Source organism: Polypterus senegalus, chromosome 15, assembly GCF_016835505.1.
Source record: "Polypterus senegalus isolate Bchr_013 chromosome 15, ASM1683550v1, whole genome shotgun sequence".
NCBI lineage: Eukaryota > Metazoa > Chordata > Cladistia > Polypteriformes > Polypteridae > Polypterus > Polypterus senegalus.
The window spans coordinates 43,915,660-43,936,919 of NC_053168.1; the positions used below are offsets into that span (position 1 = coordinate 43,915,660).

The 21,260-nt window shown below is 33.8% G+C and overlaps 1 protein-coding gene across 6 annotated transcripts in view; it reads left to right on the forward strand.

Annotated features, from left to right (window-relative positions):
* satb1a (SATB homeobox 1a) overlaps positions 1-21,260 on the forward strand; it is a 67,008-nt gene that overhangs the window by 34,552 nt on the left and 11,196 nt on the right. For all 6 annotated transcript variants that reach the window (XM_039736510.1, XM_039736513.1, XM_039736511.1 and 3 more), the window contains exons 8-10: positions 2,681-2,893; positions 4,154-4,210; positions 4,439-4,594. In XM_039736510.1, coding sequence (XP_039592444.1) covers positions 2,681-2,893; positions 4,154-4,210; positions 4,439-4,594 — 426 coding nt within the window. The remainder of the gene's footprint in view (positions 1-2,680; positions 2,894-4,153; positions 4,211-4,438; positions 4,595-21,260) is intronic.

Below are 21,260 nucleotides of genomic sequence, written 5' to 3' on the forward strand. Positions count from 1 at the left end.
CATCTGGCAAATATTGTCCTGTCATAAAACCATGCTATAAGAGTGTTTGTGGCAGAATGATGGTGATTCCAGTGGTTTGATTATGGAAATACTTGGCAGACTATTTTGTGCTTGTTGGCTTTGCCTCAGAAATGCTATTGTCTGTAAATTATAAATGGAAGACTTGAGGGAGAGCAAGAACAGAATATTCATTTCTTCTTGTAAAACATATATTTGCAATTTAAGTTAGTTTTCATGCACAGTATGCAAGAAACACATTGGCCTGTGGCAGCTGATTAAGTCATTTCACACATGATTGGCAGAATTCTGCTGTACACTGTACATAAAGCTGTTGTGGATTTCATTTTTTGCAGTGCTGCCTCTGACCTTGTATAACAGGTTATTCTTATCTCTTTCAAATGTCAGTTTTTTTTCCCATTATAGCAGTACAGTAGTAGCAGCATAGTAAACAGTGTACATTTATGCCAAGCCAGTGCAGGTAATAGAAATCTGTCAAATCTAAATCTACATTCATGTTTTTAATTATGCATGTTTAATTTTGCTCTGTCTGCTTGGGTTTTCCTCCAGGTATGCTGTTTTACTTCCTCATCCCCAAAGACATGCTGGTTAGCTTAATTGCTGATTCCTCATTGGCTTGTGTGATTACAAGTGTATGCGTGTTTGTGGTTTTTGTGCAGTGGACTGGTGTCCTGTCATGGGCTGTTTGGTGCTTTGTAGCATGTGTTGCAAAGTTAGGCTACAGCCACCCTCCTTACCGCCCACCCTGACCTTGAATTGGATTAAGAGGGTTTGGGACAAAATACTTAACACACATAAATATACTACCTATATACTATAAATTGAAACCTACAATTGATTAGCTGTTTGTGTCATTGTATTCTGCAACACCAACAAAAAACGTTACTAGTCATACTTTTTTTTATGACGGTATGGTATGTGTGTTAAATGAGACTGTTTTAAGCTGTTTAATGTGTTCACTAAAAAAATCCTATAGATAGAATCTGAAGAGTATTAATCAGGTAATGGTCTGTGAACTTCATTTTTGTAAAAGTGAAAAGCTTGGTGGGGGGTCAACTGAAGACATCCATAAGACATTACACAAAAATGATTCAAGGGATTGTTGAGATTTAGAAAGCCTGTATAAAGTTGTATGTTACTTTGGAAATTACTTTTAAAAAGAAAAACCTCCTAAATCATTTTTATTCTTTTTAATAACAAGTACTTTTGGTTTTCAATTAATCTCATTTTGCAGAGTACAGTTAATTTTTTATTGGTAGTTGGTTTATACTGTCAGTAATGGTAAGATGAGGTAAAGAGAGGTAAAGCAGTGGACGGAAACACAATATAATCAAAAATGCCCAGGATCTCTGAGTTTCATTAATGATAGTTGTATGTATCATGCCTTCGCAAGTGACATTTATTTGACAGGGTGGGTGGGTATAATTTGGCAAAAGATTTGGTGTAGACAATACATATTGTTGAAAGTGTATTAGAGGAAAGAATTCAGGATAAACTGAAATTTGTTGAATTTCAGTTTGGTTTCAAACCTAAGACCAGAACAATACATGATTAAAACCAGTCCAGCACATGGTGAGCACGCACACACAAACACATTGACAGTCCACCTAACCTGCATGTGTCTGGACGGTGGGAGGAAATGCATGGGAACTGAGAGTCAGCAATGCTACGTCTGTGATTCCCTAAGAAAATATCCACTACATATTATTGTAGATGTTATCTACAAATAATTGTCACTATAACACATTATAGTATAAATTCTGTACTGTGTATGTATGTTTTCCTTTCTTTATCGTTTGTCAGCTTTGGTCAGTCATTGCTTTCATTCAACCATTCAGTTCAGAGTAACTAATTGCCCAACTATTTGCTTCCTTAGGATGCTTGAAGAAATAGTATGCCCACAAAATGTACCCAGATATATAGAGATACAATGAGAATGTAAAAAAAAATGTTCAAAAGATACAGTCCAGAATTAATTTTCTTTTAAGATTCTGTGTTAAGTTAGTCTCAAAGATTTCAGAATACTTGGCTTAAATGAGAGAGGCATTTTTACCCTGTATACATACCATCCATCCATCTATCCATTCTCCAACCTGCTATATCCTAACTACCGGGTCATGGGGGGTCTGCTGGAGCCAGTCCCAGCCAACACAGGGCGCAAGGCAGGAAACAAACCCTGTGCAGGGTACCAGCCCACCACAGTGTATACATACCGTTTCTAGCAAATGCATGTGCTACACTAAGCAAATATTTTCATTTTACAGAGATAGAAGGAAGTGAATAATTAAATTCATTTGTATAGTCTTTATCCTACTTTAATATTGTGAAGTATAAGATACATGAGAGAATATGGTTGCAAAGGTAGGAATTTCAACACTAAACTTTGCATATATTAACACGTTTGTGATCTATTTGTACTTCATTGTAAAATTAAGCATTAGCATATTAACTACAGTAAAACAGAATAAAGTGAAGAAGTAGTTACTCTGTGGTTTTATGTTTATGAACAGTAAAGTTGCACTTTGTCTTTTGCTTCCAAAGCAATTGGTTTATTACAGTGGTCACTCACTCTTAAAATTGAGTCGTCAGGATAGCAATTTGTCACACAGTAGAATATATTACAGTACTTTTTTTTATTTTTTTTGTTTTGAATTAATAATAGGGCTTACTCTCAGAAATTCTTAGAAAGGAAGAAGACCCCAAGACTGCTTCCCAGTCACTTCTGGTCAATCTGAGGGCAATGCAGAATTTTTTACAGCTACCAGAAGCAGAAAGGGACAGAATTTATCAAGATGAAAGGGAGAGAAGCCTTACAGCTGCTTCAGCCATGGGACCCACACCCCTTATAACCACGCCACCCAACCGTCCAGTCCAGGTATTTTTATTCTCTTTGCATCAATCTTGCAATGTGTTTGCCTTCAGTTACTGAGATTTGAAAGGCTTTGATAATGCAATATGCATTGTTGACTAAAGTGCTTTTTTAACGTGTTTTTTTTTATATAACATGCTATTTGAAAATAAGTGTGATATATTCCCCAGCTATCTTTTTTTTATCGTTGCTCAACTTAGAGGGCATACCTTTTGTAGTCTTTTGATATTTACACCAAACAGAAAGGGAAAGTTGATAGACACAGATATGTTGCATTGACACATATTTAATAAAATAAATAATATTAAATCAAATGTTCATTTTCTGCTGAATTGTGTTTTGTATAGTATGATTTTATGTATGCAGTTACAGCATTACAAAAAAGTGAAAAATAAGCTCTCTGCATCTTTATTTACTGTCACAATACAAGTAACTGTTTCTTCTAAAATGTAGTTTTTCAGTAAAAGAATATTCAGAGCCATAATAGTTGTAGAGCAGTTTGAGATTATGAACTAGTTTCACAGTATATTGAAGAATTAGCATGCACTAAGATATTTAAGGCACAAATTAAATACATGTATCTGCTTGTACAGGCTGTATCTATAACTAAAGATTTGTATGTTGCTAGCTCAATTACTTCTGTATAGTTTTGCGGTTTAATAATTTGATTATGTATGAAGGCAATCCCACCTCCCAAGTTATCATTTTTCAGTAGAGCAGACAAGCACTGTTAGTCTACCAGCTGGTCAATAGTTTATGTGGATTTACATTTTTCATGTCGGATAGTGCGTGATATGTAATTTTATATTTGTATTATAAGAATAGTAAGGAAAATGAATTTTTTTTAAAGTAATGAAATTTTGTTCCCTTTTGGAATTTTCTCAATTTCTCATTTATTCTTTTAAAATGTACTCATTTAAAATAATCCTTAAGTTTGCTTTATTATATAAAAATGGTTCCTTTCAGATTTTGTGCAGTATTTCAACTTTGCCATTGTTATCAGCAGACAAATATGTGACTTGTTTTTGCCGCCATTTTAAAATGTAGTGTGTGGATTTTTTTTTCTTCTTTTTCCTTATGTGTCTTGTAAATTATTGTTCATGTAAATGTCATTCGTGTTTATTTTATTACTGCTTGAAATTTGTTTCTCTGATACTGATCTTCAGTTTTGTCATGGCGTGTTCATATCCTTTTTTTTTTTTTTTTTTAAAGTGCTGAGTACAATTACTTAATTAATTTTGTGTTTTGTGCTTTAATCAAACATAGACAAGAAGAGAGGAATGTAGCAATACCAGAACTGAAGACTGGAATTCAAGAATCCAGGTGAGTACAGTTCTTCTCCAAATAACATAAGTTAAGCTTTTTTAATTAGTAAAAAGTAAGAGAACACTCTAAAATGATTGTGTGCCAGTATTTCAACTTGGCGTAAGTGTAAATATGACAATATGATCTCTTTATTAAGCATTGCATGTGGCTAACCACGATTGTTTGTTAATGTAGGATTATATACAGCAGTTTGTAATATATAACATCTATTCTACTTAAATTTAGGTGAAACAATCGCCAATTTCATCTGAGAGAAATGGTAAAACGGACAGCTGTGTCTTGAATATCAATGCTTCCATATATGATGAAATACAACAGGAAATGAAAAGAGCAAAAGTTTCCCAGGCCCTGTTTGCTAAAGTTGCAGCATCCAAAAGTCAGGTAAGAGCTCCTGTGGAGCGTAAGGCCAGAGAAATTGTGGTTACCTTTATCCAAACTGAGCTGGTGTCTTTCTGAAACATGCCGTTTTCTTAACAGCTGTTTTCTTAGTTACTTGTTTTACCTTAACATTGAAAGTATTTAGGGCATGGGTTCATCAAAATGCTCCTTTTAAAATAAGTGCTATGTGATAAATGCAGTAGATGATTATAAGTAAACTACAGGTGTTTAAGAAGCTATGTAATGTTGTTGGACTTACAGTATAAAAAGTGTTATACCTGAAACTATTTCATACTTCTCAGTATCTTCATTAATAATATGAGGTACAGTGTTTTTGATTGAGTGATTATCTTTTTGTACTTTTTCTCCCAACAGCCTGAGGGTAAAAAGAGCCTGCATTGTATGTTGTTACATAACTTTAGAGCCCTGGAATATAGGCCTTTGTTTTACATAAACTTGTGTTGCAATAATTTATAAAATCCTCATAGATTAAAAACTTTCTATGACTGTTTGTAGGTTGTATTATTTATCTATATGTGTTATATTTGTATCTTTCATATGTACTTTATTAAAACAGCTTGCGTAAACTGCAGATTCTACAAAAAATTACTTTTTATATATAAAGTATGTAAATTTTTAATCATAAACATTATGTAAAAGAGGTCTACCTGTGAACTTCAAAATTAAAGGTGTACAAAGTAACAGACATACAGTGATTGAGGGTTAGGCAAGTAAAGTAATAATTTCCACAATGACATGTCTTCCTTTATTGTGGGTTTCAAAACACCAGAATCTGTTTAAACATAAAACAAGTGTGTTTACATTAGCATAGCTTTCAGTATGTCATACATCAGGGCACTGTAATCTATCCTGGAGAGAGCAATCCAGCTATGAATCATGGCTTGTATGTGTGAAATTACTGTCATTTAAAACTCAAATAATGGGGTTGAGAGAGAATTTTTAATTACAGTTTTAATAAAGGGTTTATATAATATATTCAGTTTAAGAATATGCAACTTAGTCAGCAAAAAGTTAATTTTGATTAAAGATTAAATAATCTCATACATTTTGCCTCATAGTATCTGCATGGTGCTGACAGTGCAGATTAAAGTTATAGATTCTTTGTTTTATCAAAGTGCTGTTTATGAGCAAAACTGTGTTTCATGCTAGCAGTAATAGAGGTGGAACAAAAACCACAAGACAGACAGATGGATGAGCAATGAGCAGATGTATTGTTAAACAGCTTTTCAAAGCTGATTTACTAATTGATATTTGCACCCCAACCCTCCCCTTACCAAAGAAAATGAGTATATAGAGAGCATGAAATATTTGTATGCTTTCACATATCTAGTAGCCGCTATATCTGTTCCTGGTTCAGTGTAAGATAAGAACAGTGCTAATTATGTAGCTAAAGGAGTGCATGAGAGTCATTATCTACTGCTCCATCAAGTAATAGAGACCAAATGGGCAGCTGGGGCACTAAGAAATGCATAAGGGGCTGAATGGAAGGCAGCATATGTACAATATATCTGATTGCCTTGCTTGCCATACCCTGCCTTGACGTATTAATCATGGCACATGAAATGGAGTATTGGCATGCTGGAAGGGATCTGGCATGTATGTTTCAGATGCTGCATTCTCAGACACAGGAGGAGCAATCTCTGTTCACTTGTCCCTGAAGGCTAGGAAGACTTGGAAAGGGGGGAAGGGAAATGCAACTAAATTTCCATTAGCCTGCATGGTTCCCACTGGGGATTAATAATTTCTACATCAGATCTCTTCACTTCAAGGTTTAGCCATTTATGTCTTATAGCAGTTTGCTTACTTTACATGCTCTGTCTTGAATATATTGCAGTCTGTGTATTATAAAAGTAACAACGGAAAAGATCTTTCAAAATTCATTTGCTGTCTCTCTTTGCAGTAGCGAGAATAAAGAAGAATCCAGATGTGCAAGAGTCAGTTTATATACCAAAGCTGATATTTAGCTTTTTTTATTTTAAAATATATAATTCTAAACAAAAATGTATGGGTGCAAATTAATGCAGAATAACACCCTTCACTACACAAACACACTTTGTGTTTAAATAAAAACAAATGCCCTGAAATTTAGAATTTGAAATTATTTTCAACATAAATATATTAAATTGTCTTAATAGATTCACACTTAAGTGTGCCTATTACATTATATTCTTTCTACCTAACTTCAACTGATTTTTATTGTTTCATCACTAGTATTTCTGCTTCTTGACTTTTGTTTGACTTGTTAAGGCATGAAAATAGTCATATGTGTCATTCTTTAAGTAAAAGAAATGAGCCCTTTTCATTAATATAAATTGTTTTCATGTTAGCATGCCCTAGTTCATTCTGTGTTTCTGATTCCATAAATCAGATCACAGGCAGCCTGCTGTCACATAATAAGGAGCATGGTCCTTATTACCACTTTGTTGATGCACACACTCCTTCAAATTGACCATCGCAACACATGGTTTCCCCTGAAACTAGCTGTGATAATTAGCATGGCTCTAATGAGACAGAATGTCACTGATCTTGTGCAGAACTGTTGAGTATCGATGCCACGGATGGGAGCTGTCAAAGTCTGCCATCTGTGACAGTGTTTGGCACTGTAAGATGCTGGGCAGTGAGCATGCTCACAAAAGCTTATGAAGATGTAGTAGTTACTTTTTCTTACAGCAAGACAACATTTTTTGTTTGACCCATTGAGAGATTTAAATAGGAGTTTCTTCTTCATATCCTTTCGAATCTGGATGCATTTTCTCTGTCGTGTATTTTTTTATGTAATTTTATTACAGTAAATACAGTAGTGCTGTCTGAAGAGTTTAGCATGGAGTGCTCTGATTGGTTTACAAGTGGTATGCCAAGAAATTGCCATTAATTTACTGTTAATCACATTTTACCTATGAAATTTCTAATCATGTATATTTAGTTGAGTTATAGTATTTGGTATTTATTTTTTGTTAAATATGGCCATCCATTATGCATATCTAGAAGTGACCATTTGTGCATCCCTGCAGCATGGGGCACACGGCAGGAGCCACCATGTACACGGATCTAGCTGATTACAGGGACCACATTCACCCAGTCACACTTAAACTTGTACAGTACCAATTTAGTACACAATTTTTAATATGTAATATATACAATCATATATATATAATACACACACACACCTAAAAAATAATAGGAACAGAGTTAGTTTAAATAACTTTTTTATTGGCACACAGTTTGTTGAAGTCAGGGATTTAGCTGTCAGCTTTGTGATTATACAGTCCTGGTCACTAAGGCATATTGGCAGTTTTAAAATGTTCAGTAGCACAGTACATTTGGACACAAGGCTTGTCGTTAAGTTTTATCTGTTCAATTATCTGACCTTAGGTGGTTGTTTATTTTCAGTGAATTTGAATCCAGGCTTATATTTGTTATAAAGCATATAGATTTGGAGTTTAATTGTATTAATTTTTAAAAAGTTCTTGCCTGTTGCATTACATTTGACTATTAAACCTGTTTCTGTTACTTTCATCATCAATGTTTGTTCCTCTTCATTCACGGTGTCGAATGAAGCTAGAGCTTGTGTCTGGTAGGAACCAACTATTGGAAGGCAGATTGGAATGGTGGGGGAGGAATGAAAATACTTGGAGAAAACTTTCAGCACACTAGGTGAAAGGGCAGTAACTCAACTAGGAATTGAACCCAAGTGCCTGGAGCTGTTTAGTAAAAGTACTAATTACCACACCAAATAGATTGTATGGAAAGCCAAAAAAAAATACATAGTCATATCTTACATTTGGGGTGTGTGTATGCATCGTATGTGTACAAGTATTTATTTTATACTGAATACCTGTATAATTTAATTAAAAAATTGTCATATGTATTCTTATAACACCCTCAAGAAATAAGTAAATTAGTAGCATTCTCACTTCTATTCTGTATTTTTTTTTTTGGTCAGGCTTGTGGCCAAAGACTAGAAAATTTAAGGTGTTTTCACTTTAATGTGGCAGAATAGCAGATCAATTTCTCTCATCATCCCCAAAAATATGTTTTGTTGCCTTTTTATTTATTTCCTTCTCCTCTGGCAGACCACACAGGGCTTGTTCTGAAGAACATTTTCACTAATCTGATCAGGCAGCCAAATACGCCGGGAAAACTGCTTTAATGATCCCACTAATTACCTCAAGTCAATATGAACTGTATTATTAGACTGAGGGAAAATATTCCATTAGGGTCTCCCCCTTGGGAGTTCCTCTGCTTTGTGATGTCACTGAAGCTTTCGCCCTCTTGCTTGTAATTAATTTTATTTACACACGCAGGCACGCACAAGGTCACACCTGCACAACCAGAGCCGGCCGGGGAGCTGGTGGCACTCAGGCTTAATCAGATCTGTCATAATTACCATTCTGCATGTTTCTGACACACGCTGTGAAATATTTCAATTTAACTGCCGCTACCAGCAGAACCAGATGTAGTGTGAGTGCTGCTGCATTGGAAATATTAGTCCTTGCTATAAGCTCCAACAATCTCTCCCCCCCCTTATGCTTTTTTTTTTTCCTTTTCCCTGCTCCCCTCCCTCACGTTGTCTCTTGCTAATGTGCCACAGAAGCTGAAATATCCTGTAAATCTTGAACGCACTGCAAGGCTGATAACAGCCGATTAGACAGTTTAACCACAAACAGCTTGTTCATTTTTCTCAAATGAAAACCACATGTTGTGAGGAAAAATTTCTAGCTTTCTTTTGTTCACTTATTAGTTCCAAATAGATCATTGCTTTTTCTTGTTGATCATAATTGGCACTACCTTTTTTATCATTTTAAAAACTTTATATAAAAAATACACTGTGTGTTCATGCAATATATGCAATATATATTTGCAACAAAGCAGTAATCATTATCTAAATTAAGTATTTAAGTGTAAATATGCTTTAAAACTTGTAATTGGTTCTGAACACACAGTCACTATCACGGTTATCCATTTAGCATGGAAAAGTGGGATAAATAGCACCTGGAACTGCTTTTTCTTAGTCCCTGTACCTGTACAGTAAGTTACAAAACATCATATTTAATTTTTTGGAAGTTTTATTGTTTGATTAGTTTTCCTAGCCATTCAAACTTTAGTTTCTATGTATGCTTTTAGACTTTAATTTTTGACTTGTGAATTCCTTCCCTGGGTGCTTTCTCAGTGTGATGTGTGTGTGTGTGTGTGTATAAGAGTGTGCATGCATACTTTTCCTCTGTGGTTTTTTATTTTGTTACTCACAATCAGCTCTTTGTCTGTCAGCTGCTTGACAACACTTCTTAACCACATTGCTTGCTTTTAAACCCTTTAATAACAACTATATACATTTTGATAAGACATAAGTATAAATTAATACAGTTTACCAAGTAAGATGACTCAAAGTGGCTCCTATTATTGATTTTGTAAATAGAAAATAACAATTCTTCAAACATTTGTTTTTAAAAACTAATGACGTTCATCAGAATCTCAGTGGTTGGTGATGCATGAGACTTGAATTCACAGATACTTATATACTGTTTCACAAAGCTCTTTCTCTGAGTTTGGAGGATCTGATGAGTGTAACTTTATTGACATATAGTGTAGTTGCTAGGAATTTCACTATGTTTACAGCCGTAAATATGACAATACTATGATAAGACTCAAAAGAAAGTCCTGTTTGGTTGAGGGATGTCTCAGCTTTCCTTCCTGCCAGTTTTGATATGGTACATTAATACAGTATGTGGCTTGTAGTGGAGTGTTATCTAATTTTGGTTGTATTCTGCACAATTACCTTATAATGTAAGCAGTAAAAAGAACAGAAATGTTTAAAATATAGTAAATAGATGTTTGGATATCTGTTTTACAATACAATTCTCAGTGTTTTCAACTAGAGTTGTAATTGCTTAATAATTCAATGTATAATTTAAGTATGAGGTTTGAGAGTAAAGTCAGCATAGCACTTAATAAAATGGCACTTAAACATCGCAATAACACGTGTGTGTGTGTGTGTGTGCGCGTGTGCATACGTGCATGTGTTTTTAATTTGGGCTGTAGTGGACTTGTGATGCTGTCATGATGTAGCAATTCAACATAAACAGGTCTCTTTTTTTAGTTGATTGTAACTGTTGTTGGGTAGATTTATAAAGAAATTAAACAAAAGGAAAAGTCTTAGGGAAAGATGAATTAACATTCTGCTTGCCATTGATAATATCAGTGTGCATTTGGCTTTAGTATGGTTCTTTAGCTAGTCGTCTTCTGCACTCGATATTTTGAATTCATTAGGTTCATAATTATGCTTCCGTCAATCCTTCCTTGCCTGAACTGGTTTGTCTATCTTGTTTATAAAATCACGGAACTCTTCCCAATTTTTAATCTTTTTCATGGTGTGCTCTTCTGCTAGCCATTTAATACTGAACTGTACATACCAAATTACCATTTCATGCTTTAGTAGCTTCTCATGTTCACATTTATTTATTTTTTACACTTTGTAAAGTATCACATTGGTTAATAAATTCCTTGTAATGTTTCAACCCCAGAGCAAATAAATAAATATAAACAAACTTTGAAATACTATTATTGCTATGTCTTTCTGATTTACTACCTATAAACTACCTTTTGTCAAATAGAATACAGAATATATGTTTGATAAATTATTTTCAGTATGTGCTTTTTCCAGTATCTTTTTACCAGGCCAATTTAGAGTTACCAATTATAACATACTAGCTTCCAAAGTTTTGTGTGTTATGTAGAAAAAACTCAAGTAGACCTAGGAGAACGTACAGACTCCACAAAGCGTTCATATTGTCAAGCCATGCACTTGGGAAAACAGTAGATGAAGGACCATAAATATCTTTGTTCTGCATTAAAAATATAATCTCCACTTACTTGTTTTTATACAGTAAAAATGAATATTTTTGCTACTTTTGACTGTATGTCTTAAATTTATATAATTGTATTTCATGCTGTGAGTATTGCTAAATGTTGTTATGAAAAATGGTAAACTTTAAGCAAGATGTATGATTACCATGTCCTGATCAGTATTCATTTAGTTTACATTTCCATTATCAGATCCATGTAATGTCAGACACTGTGCAGCAGGTTTTACAGCATGATTTAGGCATCACATATAAGAAAAAGGGAAAAGAAAAAAATAAATAAATGAGAATGAAACCAATGTCTGTCGGTTTTCCTTAGTCAGTTTTTTTGTTTAACAGTTTTTGATTCTTAAGTCCCAGACACTTTTTTATATTGTTAATGCCATTTTCAAATTACAGTAATACTAAAACATGTTGGAGACCGTGGTATCAGTTTCCTTACTTAGTTTTATACAGAGTCAAGTTCCAATTGCATATTCTTTTCTCTTTTTTAGATCTCTTTCCAAAGCACAATACAATTTCAGGTTCTCTATTAAAAATTTCAGATTAAAGCTACAGATAATTTAAAAGGTAACCATCTTAAATTTAATCATCTAGATGAACCCAAAACAAAATCTCAAAATACATCTTCATCCAAATCACTGTCCTAACTAAAATGTAATATTAGTGCAATTTACAGATAGGGATAGTGTGAAAGAATCTGATAATATGAAAGTTGCTGAGTTCCTTGGCAGTGAAAGGGCTCAGAATAATTTTCTTGTGGTTATTTGCATTTGCCTTTTTTTTTTTTTTTTCTTTCCTTGTTTAGCACAGTGCCAAAACATCAGTCCAATTAGTTACCGGAGTATTAACATCTATTTTGTTGTATAGTCAAACATTTGGAAGGTGATTAATGATTTTCCAGTTGACAAACATATTAGCAATATATTTTTAAATAGTTATTTGTTTTATTCTTCTACTGTATTTTCGAACAGAAATTTGAATTTAGCTTTGCAGAAAAGATGAACATTTCAGATGGAATGAATGATGTGACATTACTTAAGCCTAACATGTTGTAGCACTTCAGAAGTTGAAATAACCTGGAATGAAGAACTAATTTATAGGAAAAAATGAAATGGGTGTTCTTATTATTTAGAAACTGGATTGTAACAAATGGTAGTGCACAATTATAGTAATTCACTAAAGTGAAGAATAAATTTAAAAAATAAAGAGGTGAAAGAGAAAATCTAATGGTTAATAATACAGCACAGTAATGTTTTTAAAGTCTATTTTCGTCTTAATTACATAACAGTAGTTCTTTCAAATATAAGTCTGGTCTGCAGCATGTGTTAGCATCTTTTCATTATTTTCCCATTCTCTAAAACAAGGTCCATTTTCTTTAACACCCTGATGTCTGATAAATTTTGTTTAATTGTCATATCTTATTTACTACACAGCAGTCCATATTATACATGTTATATTATGGCTTTTTGGTTATAGTTTTCTCTTTTTTCTATCTCCCTTTCTTTTTGAGGTGGTAACAGAATGCTGATATAGTGACCTGTAGTCACCAAACATGTACAAATGTAATCTCTCTTGCAGAATACTACATATTTTTATTAGTTTATTTTAATTGAGTAAAAATGGACAGTTACAAAAAAATATAAACTTTTAAATTTAAAAGCAGGCTTTTCCCAGGTCATGGCCTTCAGAGACAATTTTGGCAGTAAAGGGAGCTAGACAGGATCCCAAACCAGACCTAGTCAGTGCATTTCTGGGCTCACTTGCACATGGTCAGCTGTCAGTTAAACTAACTGCAAATATGGGGAAGAGGATGTGAACCTCCCATGGAAAATATCAGTATGGAGTGAACTGGAATCTAAGTACTGTGAATGAGTAATATTACTTGATGTTCTGCGTAAACAAGACTTTTTGTTCAGTTACTTTGATCTTCATTAACATTAGGTGATAAAGTGTTCATGAAAAATTATTCTTGTTCCAATGTTCCTAAAATAGCAAAATATTTAATGTTTTCCGGAAAACTTAAATAATGTTCATTGTGCACTGTTTCCACTTTTATTGCCTAGTTCTTATTAGTAAACACACAATTACTTCTAATATCTGGTTTCTTAAATTGTGTACCAAGACAGAAGTGGAGCTTCTAATTTCTTCCTTGCTTATAGTTACCTCAAAAAAAAAAAAACAGAATAAAAACCTCTAGCGTCTGTTTTTTCTGAAGTGGTATGCTGTGGATTTGTGTTTGCCCCATATTAATCTTAATAACCTTTACAGTGCATATTATTCCAGCCACCCATCCATGTAACATGCTTATCTATTTTGAGAGTTTGTGGAGCTGGTGCTTACATGGGCAACAATGGACACAAGGCAGAAAACAATCTTGAATAGGATGCCAGTACATAGACTTTCACACACATCCATCACCCTCACACTAACTGATACTGAGCCAATTCAGAGTGACCATCCAACCTAATATGCCACCTTTTGGAATGTGCCAAGAAAATCTTTTAAGTCAAAGGGAGAACATGCAAACTACACACAATCCCAGGGCAGAATTCAAACCCAGCACTCTGAAACTTGAGAGAGAAATGTTAACCACAGTCCCACTGGGCCACCCATTTTATAGGTTAGTCATATACTTAAATGTAAAATAAAATTAATAGGAAAACAATGACAACAGCATTCACTGTTAATTTTGCATAAAGCATTTGATTTTTTTGTATCTTTTAGCATCACAAGTGCAAGGAGAAAAAATTGGCATATTAATATACTACTGAAAATGTCACAAATGTGTTTAAGTATTCTATTTTCAGCATGTGTTTTGAGTATTGTTGCAAACAAATTCGCATATGCTGTTAGAACATAGACTATAGCACATTAATATTTCTTCTGTGGCAGATGGATGCGGAGTTCAGTGTTGTTTAGTAGTATCTTTACAATCCATAACTTTACAGGGTTGTTTGCTGTGAATAACAGGTTTCAACATATTATCTTTGAATTTATCTGCATAACATTTTCAGGTTGTTCTGGGCTTCTGCCAGTATCAAGAGAAAATAATAATGCATTGTATTCAGCTAGCTTAGAGGTGTTGGTTACAGATATTTCCTTTATTTAAATATGTAATTACTTGAAGTCTTTATCAGTCATCTTTTTGTCTTCTATAACCACATCTCAGTCTTTTTATTAGTACATTGTAATAAGTTAGTAAAAAAAAAAAAAACATTTTTTTTTAAGTAACTATTGTTTTGTTGGTTATATTCTTCTATCTAGTACTTGTGATAGGCTAATAACACAAAGCATAAAAAAATGCATTAAAATTTTTTTTTCTTTTTTAAATTCTATAGCAATCAGAAATTTAAGTAACACATCCCTTATTGTTGCTGAAGGGATTGACTTTCTAGACATGCATGGTGGAAAGTAGATAATAGTGAGTAAGGTTAGTGCTCCCATTAATTGGTATTTGTTGTGTTAAGGAGTTGAAAACAAGGACTAGTGTGTGTGTTTTTTTTCCCAAAAATCTTCTTACTCCTCATCATTATGGTGCTTGTATTGTGAATGTAGGTGAGTGGTGTATATTGTTTTCCCTTTGTAAAGTGTAGAGGATGATAAATTATTTTTTGAAAACGAATAGAGGTGATGTTTCTCTTAAGTAAATGACACATTTAGGAATCTATAGCCTTTCTTTAGGCATGGTTGTAGAAAAGGCACAACAACAGCAATTAGTTATGTGTGACATACTGTTGTGCTTTGGTCCAATGTTGCTCTTGTAGTATCCAGTAACTAAATGAACAAGATTCCAACATTTTGTTTTAATCTCAATCTCAATTCCACTTACTCCAGTAGGATCATGAAGAAGCAGGGCCCATCCCAGTGCTACTTGGGGGCAAGGCAAGAAACAACCCTTATCAGAGCATTAATCAATTGCAGGGCTCACACATACACACACTAGTACAGGGGCCAATTTGAAATCGGCATTTAATTTATCCAACACATCTTTGGAAATGTAGGAGAACCAGTGGTGTACCCAGAGGAAAACCTATACAGGGATTCAAACCCAGGGCACTGGATCAGTGTGGGAGGACCATTGTCCATGGTGCCACCATTTTAGCCCAGTTCAAACATTTAATGGTACAAGTGCCTCAATCACAAATGTTGAAACTGTTGATATAATTAGAAGAAAACCTAAAACATAAATATTAATATTTAAATAATTATGCTCAACCAATAATGTGAAAAAAGTCCAAACGGTATCCTCCCTATGGTGCTTTACTAACAGAGGCAGACTTATTATTTTGGCAGTTTGAGCTTCTACTGTCCTGTAAGTGCAGTTATCGCCTCTTTCTCAGCTAGTTCTGAATCATCTCAAAGGTTCATATTTATTTCAATTTTTTGACTGTTTAAGTTCATATTTGAAAGTGATTCATATAAAATATGAGTGGTTTCAGATATCTATTGTGATTATGTGCATTTGTAAGATTAATCAAAACAAACTATTATAATAGATGAAGCCTATTACCACCACCGTGAATGCCAATAGCATGCCGGCTGTTACAATATTTTAGTATTGTTTCAGTGCATCACGTCTGCAAATTCACCAGCGCATAACGGCAAAGAAGAGAATTGGAAAATGAAAAATCAAAGCTGTTGCTTTGAGCAGAGTTAACACTGTTGTATCTGTACATAGAAATCTGTGGCCATGAGAGAGGAGCCATGACCGGTGGGAGTGAGAGATGGAGGTTTTCAATGATAGTAATAGTTTGACCGTTTCTGGACATTCAGGTACTTTTTATCCATGTCTGTCCGCAAGACGCACTTGAAAACCACATAACATTTTGGTTGTATTGGGTTTTGACATTTACCTTAAATACTTACAAGGTTAATCACATTGATTTTTATCCATTGGCATGATGAATCATTGTTGTCGTCCATCTTTATTTTCAACACAGAAGTGCACTACGACAAAGGCTGCATAAAGAGTTAAGTAAAATTAGATGGGGAGTTAAGATTTCCAAATTATTCCAATTTTTAAGTCGCGTACATCTTTATTGGATTAAATATGAAAGTGGTATAAACAGGATCTAAAAAGTTGAGAGTCCATGTGTTTCTTTGCTGTTCACGCTTGTCTAAAAATATCATCTTTGTATTGTATGTAAATGAAAAAATCTGAATTAAGCTGCAGTGTTAATGTACTAAATCTCGATTTCTCTGTGTTTGTGTGTGTCTGTCTGTCTGTCTGTGTCTCTCTCTCTCTCTCTCTCTCTCTCTCTCTGGTTTTCATTCACTCAGTGTCACTAAATGAGACAAATGTAGTAATACATTTTGACACATTCATCATCATTTAGAAAAAATAAAATTTTATGCCATTTGATTTTTATTTTTTTTTTTTTTTTGGCTTTTTGTATAGTGTTATTTGTCTAAGATTTACATCTGCATAAGAAGGTTGTCTTAGAAGTTGATGAAGTAGAGTATAAGTGTAAACAACATTTGTATATGGTATATTTTAACACCTCACATTTGTAAATTTTACTGAAGTTGTAGGTTACCTCTTCACAAATACACAGTTTAAAATATAATTAAATTATGGCGTGGCCAGTTTGTAAACTGGGCAGCAAGATACCACCACAACCACAATGTAGGAGTGTTCCCTAGTTCTTTAATTTCTCACCTATTATCCTTTAGTTTTGTTAGCACAGAGCTCTTTCTGCGATAAACTATTTGTTTTTATGTTGTTTTTAACAAAGTTTCCCAGATGGACTCCTGTTGCTACTTCTGATGAACTCTAGATGACGCTTAGCTTTTGGAGATGGAAAGTAAATCAAAGTTTTTGTGTTGATCATACATGGCTCCAGTTCATTGTGGTGTTCCTTGCAATGCTGTGGTTCCTTTGCTTACTCTAGTCTTATCTTAAAATGTCTCGTTAGATCATTAGTTCTGGTCCCCTTGCTCAGGTTGGATACGTTCTCATGCTAGTTTTTCCTTGAAAAAAAGAAAACAAGAAGAACAATTTTTTCTTCAAAGGAGAGAGTTAACTACTTTCTTCTTAAAGATCAGGATTATAACTTTGCTTTACTTATGTACATGCTGTCAAGATTTAGAAAACAAATTACTGTTAATTTAGCAATAATAGTATCAGTCTGGGGTGACTACTTTTTTTTTTTTACACACTGTGTGTGTGTGTGTGTGTGTGTGTGTGTGTGTTCCTGATACCTGGAGAAAGCCGTTTTTAAAATTAAGTTGTTCAACTTGTGTGATGATGTAGTTACTGTCCAATTTGTTTCTGGCAAAATTGTGACTTTATGTTGACTGTAGAGCATCTGTGCATTGCATCATTAAAGTTTTGTACATTTTTCTACTTGGTTTAATTCCTGAACTTATGACTGGGTCACTCCAAAATTCTGCTAATTTTTTATGAACCTCTCTGGTTTTTTACATCCCATTGAAAGGCGATTCTCTTCCAGATACAATTTACTTCCAGGTTGCTGATTCAAAATATATTACTGCCACCTTCTTGTGTTACTTTAGGGATTATGATCAAAGTGAAAAATAGTACTTTTAGGATACACATCTCTTTGCATTGAGACTGAAATGCTTTACATTTGCCTGATACATTAAAAAACATTTTCTAAAAAATGTAGTAATTACTTCAAATGACTCCTTGCATTTCTTTGATATCTTTCATTGTTCCTTCCATATTTTTGTAGACCTCTTAAAACTTATAACAATGGGTTTCATTTGAAGGAAAAAACAATTTGTCTGATGGACTTGTACTTTAAGCTTCAATCTCGGAATTAGCAAGCACATAAATATGTGGGAAAGTCAAGTCAATGTAAACTAGCAATGTAATCTTTCATGGAGCAAAGCAGGACACCTACTGAAACAAATATGCATTTCAATAGGCGTACAAAAACATATGCATGGACAATGGGCTCTCCAATGCAGCCTCACGTTGAATCATTAAGTACTATTAATGTACATCTCACGATTTTCATGGGATAACAATTTTTATTTTACGATACGCTACATAAAATAGATGTTTCTTTTAAAAATGGACAATTTCTTAGATTTTCCAACAGTAGGAGTCGCATGTTGTCTTGATCATTTTCACTGTAAACTTTTGGGTTGTGTGTTCATTGCTATAACGTAAATGAGAGACAAACGCAATTTAGGATTCAACCCTCAGTACCTCACTTTTCACATCAGTATCAGCATTGCTTACTCCATAAGACATGCACTTCAGTGCCACTCTTAAAGAGAGTAGAAAGAAACTGGCAGTCTGACATTGCCTTAAACTTTTACCGCTAATCTTTTATGCAAACAAGATATAAATCCAAACTATATATGGTATATATACCCTTTCCTGGAAAGATTCACTACTAATTGTTCCTCTGGTATTGTTGAACTCGTCAAATTATTACAAGGTTGAAGTCCTGCAAAACTACAGAGGAACATTATTTGATCTGCCTGTATTCACTGTCTTATTATTTCATTTACTAACATTTTGTAATTGTCTACCTTATGTGCAACCTTTGACCTTTTCAATGATAACAGGTAAAAATTTCCTGCTTGAGAACTTGGCAGCATGCATGTAGCTAGTATGGAAATGAATTACTGTTTATTTGTAAGGTAGTAGGCAATTCAGTGGAATAGGTGTAAAACTAAACAATTCACACACAAGTATTTACAACAGTTCTTCTTTGTACCTGGTCTATCTAGATTTGCACTTGATAATTTTGTTCCCTCCTGGCATTGTTTTCTTCCAGTATACAACAATGCAGATTTAGATAATGGTGAGCCTCACTGACCTAGAGAATACATTGGTTATGAACTTCCTAAAGTACTGCAACTACAAATATGATTCATAATTACATTAATCTCTGTTGTGAAAAGACTTATAATAAACTTATAATAACAGGTGATGTAGTGTGTGGTGTTTCAAGCTTCTTTATTCATTCTGAGGTGAGAGCAGTGAAAATGTTGTACAACCACACTTGGTTGGCAATTAATTAAAACATTTCTCCACATACTTTTTCATTGTATACATTATGACTCTCTGCTCTCTTTTTTTTTTTTTTTTTATTATGGAGACATTATACCAGATCAGTTTTCTAGGTGGGTTTGCCCCTCTGTTGGCTACTTTTCCATAACATGTAAGGAAACTATATAGAGTTTCTTACTTGGGTAAGAAACATGGACAAAGGTACCTGAATGTTTTCTTTGACATTCAGAACTTGAGGTAGCAACCCTCCTCCTGCTTCAGTGGTCGGTGAATGGCAGATCCTTATTCTGATCATAACACCTTGTTCTCAAATCGCTCCTGCTTCAAGATCCCTTTTTTTATTTAAAACAAAGTGTGTGTGTGTATATGTATATGTATATGTATATGTATATGTGTGTATATATATATATATATATATATATATATATATATATATATATATATATATATATATATATATATATATATATATATATATATATATATTTTTTTTTTTTTTTGGAAGCCTCTTTAACTTTATCATTATTTTTGACTAGTGAGACCTAGTTTTGCTAGCATGAAAGGTACTTGCTACCCTTTGGCCATAGCTCCTCATAGCTGCCTTTAGTATAATGGCCCAGACCTTGCTGGAGTCCTTCTGAAAAGAAGTTTTCACTTACCGTTCCAAGTATAACTTCACTACCCATTTCAGCCAGCTCACCAGAAAGATTAGTGCATTAAATAAATTTTATTTTTGAGCATCCATAACATAAAGCTTGATCAGATGCCATAGCTATAAAGCCCATCACTGACATTTAGTACCAAGCCTAATTATTATGAACAGCTTTGTGTTTACATACCATGTGCTTGTTATGGATAGTCCATTACTACAACTGAAATCCAACACGTTTTCAGGTTGGGCAAGCCATCCCTTCCAAGCATACCCTTTGAGCTATTTGCTTTATTCCCTATTTGAGCATTCGAGTATTTAAGTAGGACTATAGTAACCTGTACATTTTCAATGCTCCAAATCCACTACTTTTTAAAAGGCTGTTTACTCTAAAGTTGTTGGGTGTGCATGTGCAAACAGAAAAGCATTCCAAAGCATATAACTAATTCAGTTGCACTAAATAAACTTCTCAGCTATATGCCATCCAGGTGAGGGACTCTCCTGGGGTGAATCTCTAGAACAGACTTTATAATTGCAGTATAAAAATGACCTTATTTTGCAGTCATAAGTTGTTAAAGTACTGTTAAGGAAGAGGTTTACACTGATGTAACAGTAATTAAATAGTAACTGAAATGCACATGCTTAACAAGTCAACAGTATCCAAACAAGCCATGGTGTGATTCAACTAGTGAGTAATGCCAGAAATAAAAAAAAACCAGAGCATTCATATTAAAATTGAAGAAATTGGGTCTTTACCTGTGGGGTTTACAGTTTTCCTTCTATCAGTAACAAAGATCTTTCTCAATTGTACCAATTAATTTTGTTGCCATTTTATTAACAAGTGCTAAAAATGATAATGTGAATTTAACATGCGTTGTTAAACTGTATTTAAACTTTGTAAAAACTATGGGACTGTGTAAGAAATATTGAAAAATTTTAAGTCTGTAACTGGAATCTTTCAAGTACAGCATATCAACGATGCATTTTAAAATAATATATAACTTTTCATGTGTGTGCAATATGTACCACTTTTATAGGGATATAATTACAGAAGATTATTGATTCAGTCTGTATATTGCTTCAGCAGACGTGTGGTAAAGTGTGTGTGTGTGTGTGTATGTATATATATATATGTGTGTGTATATA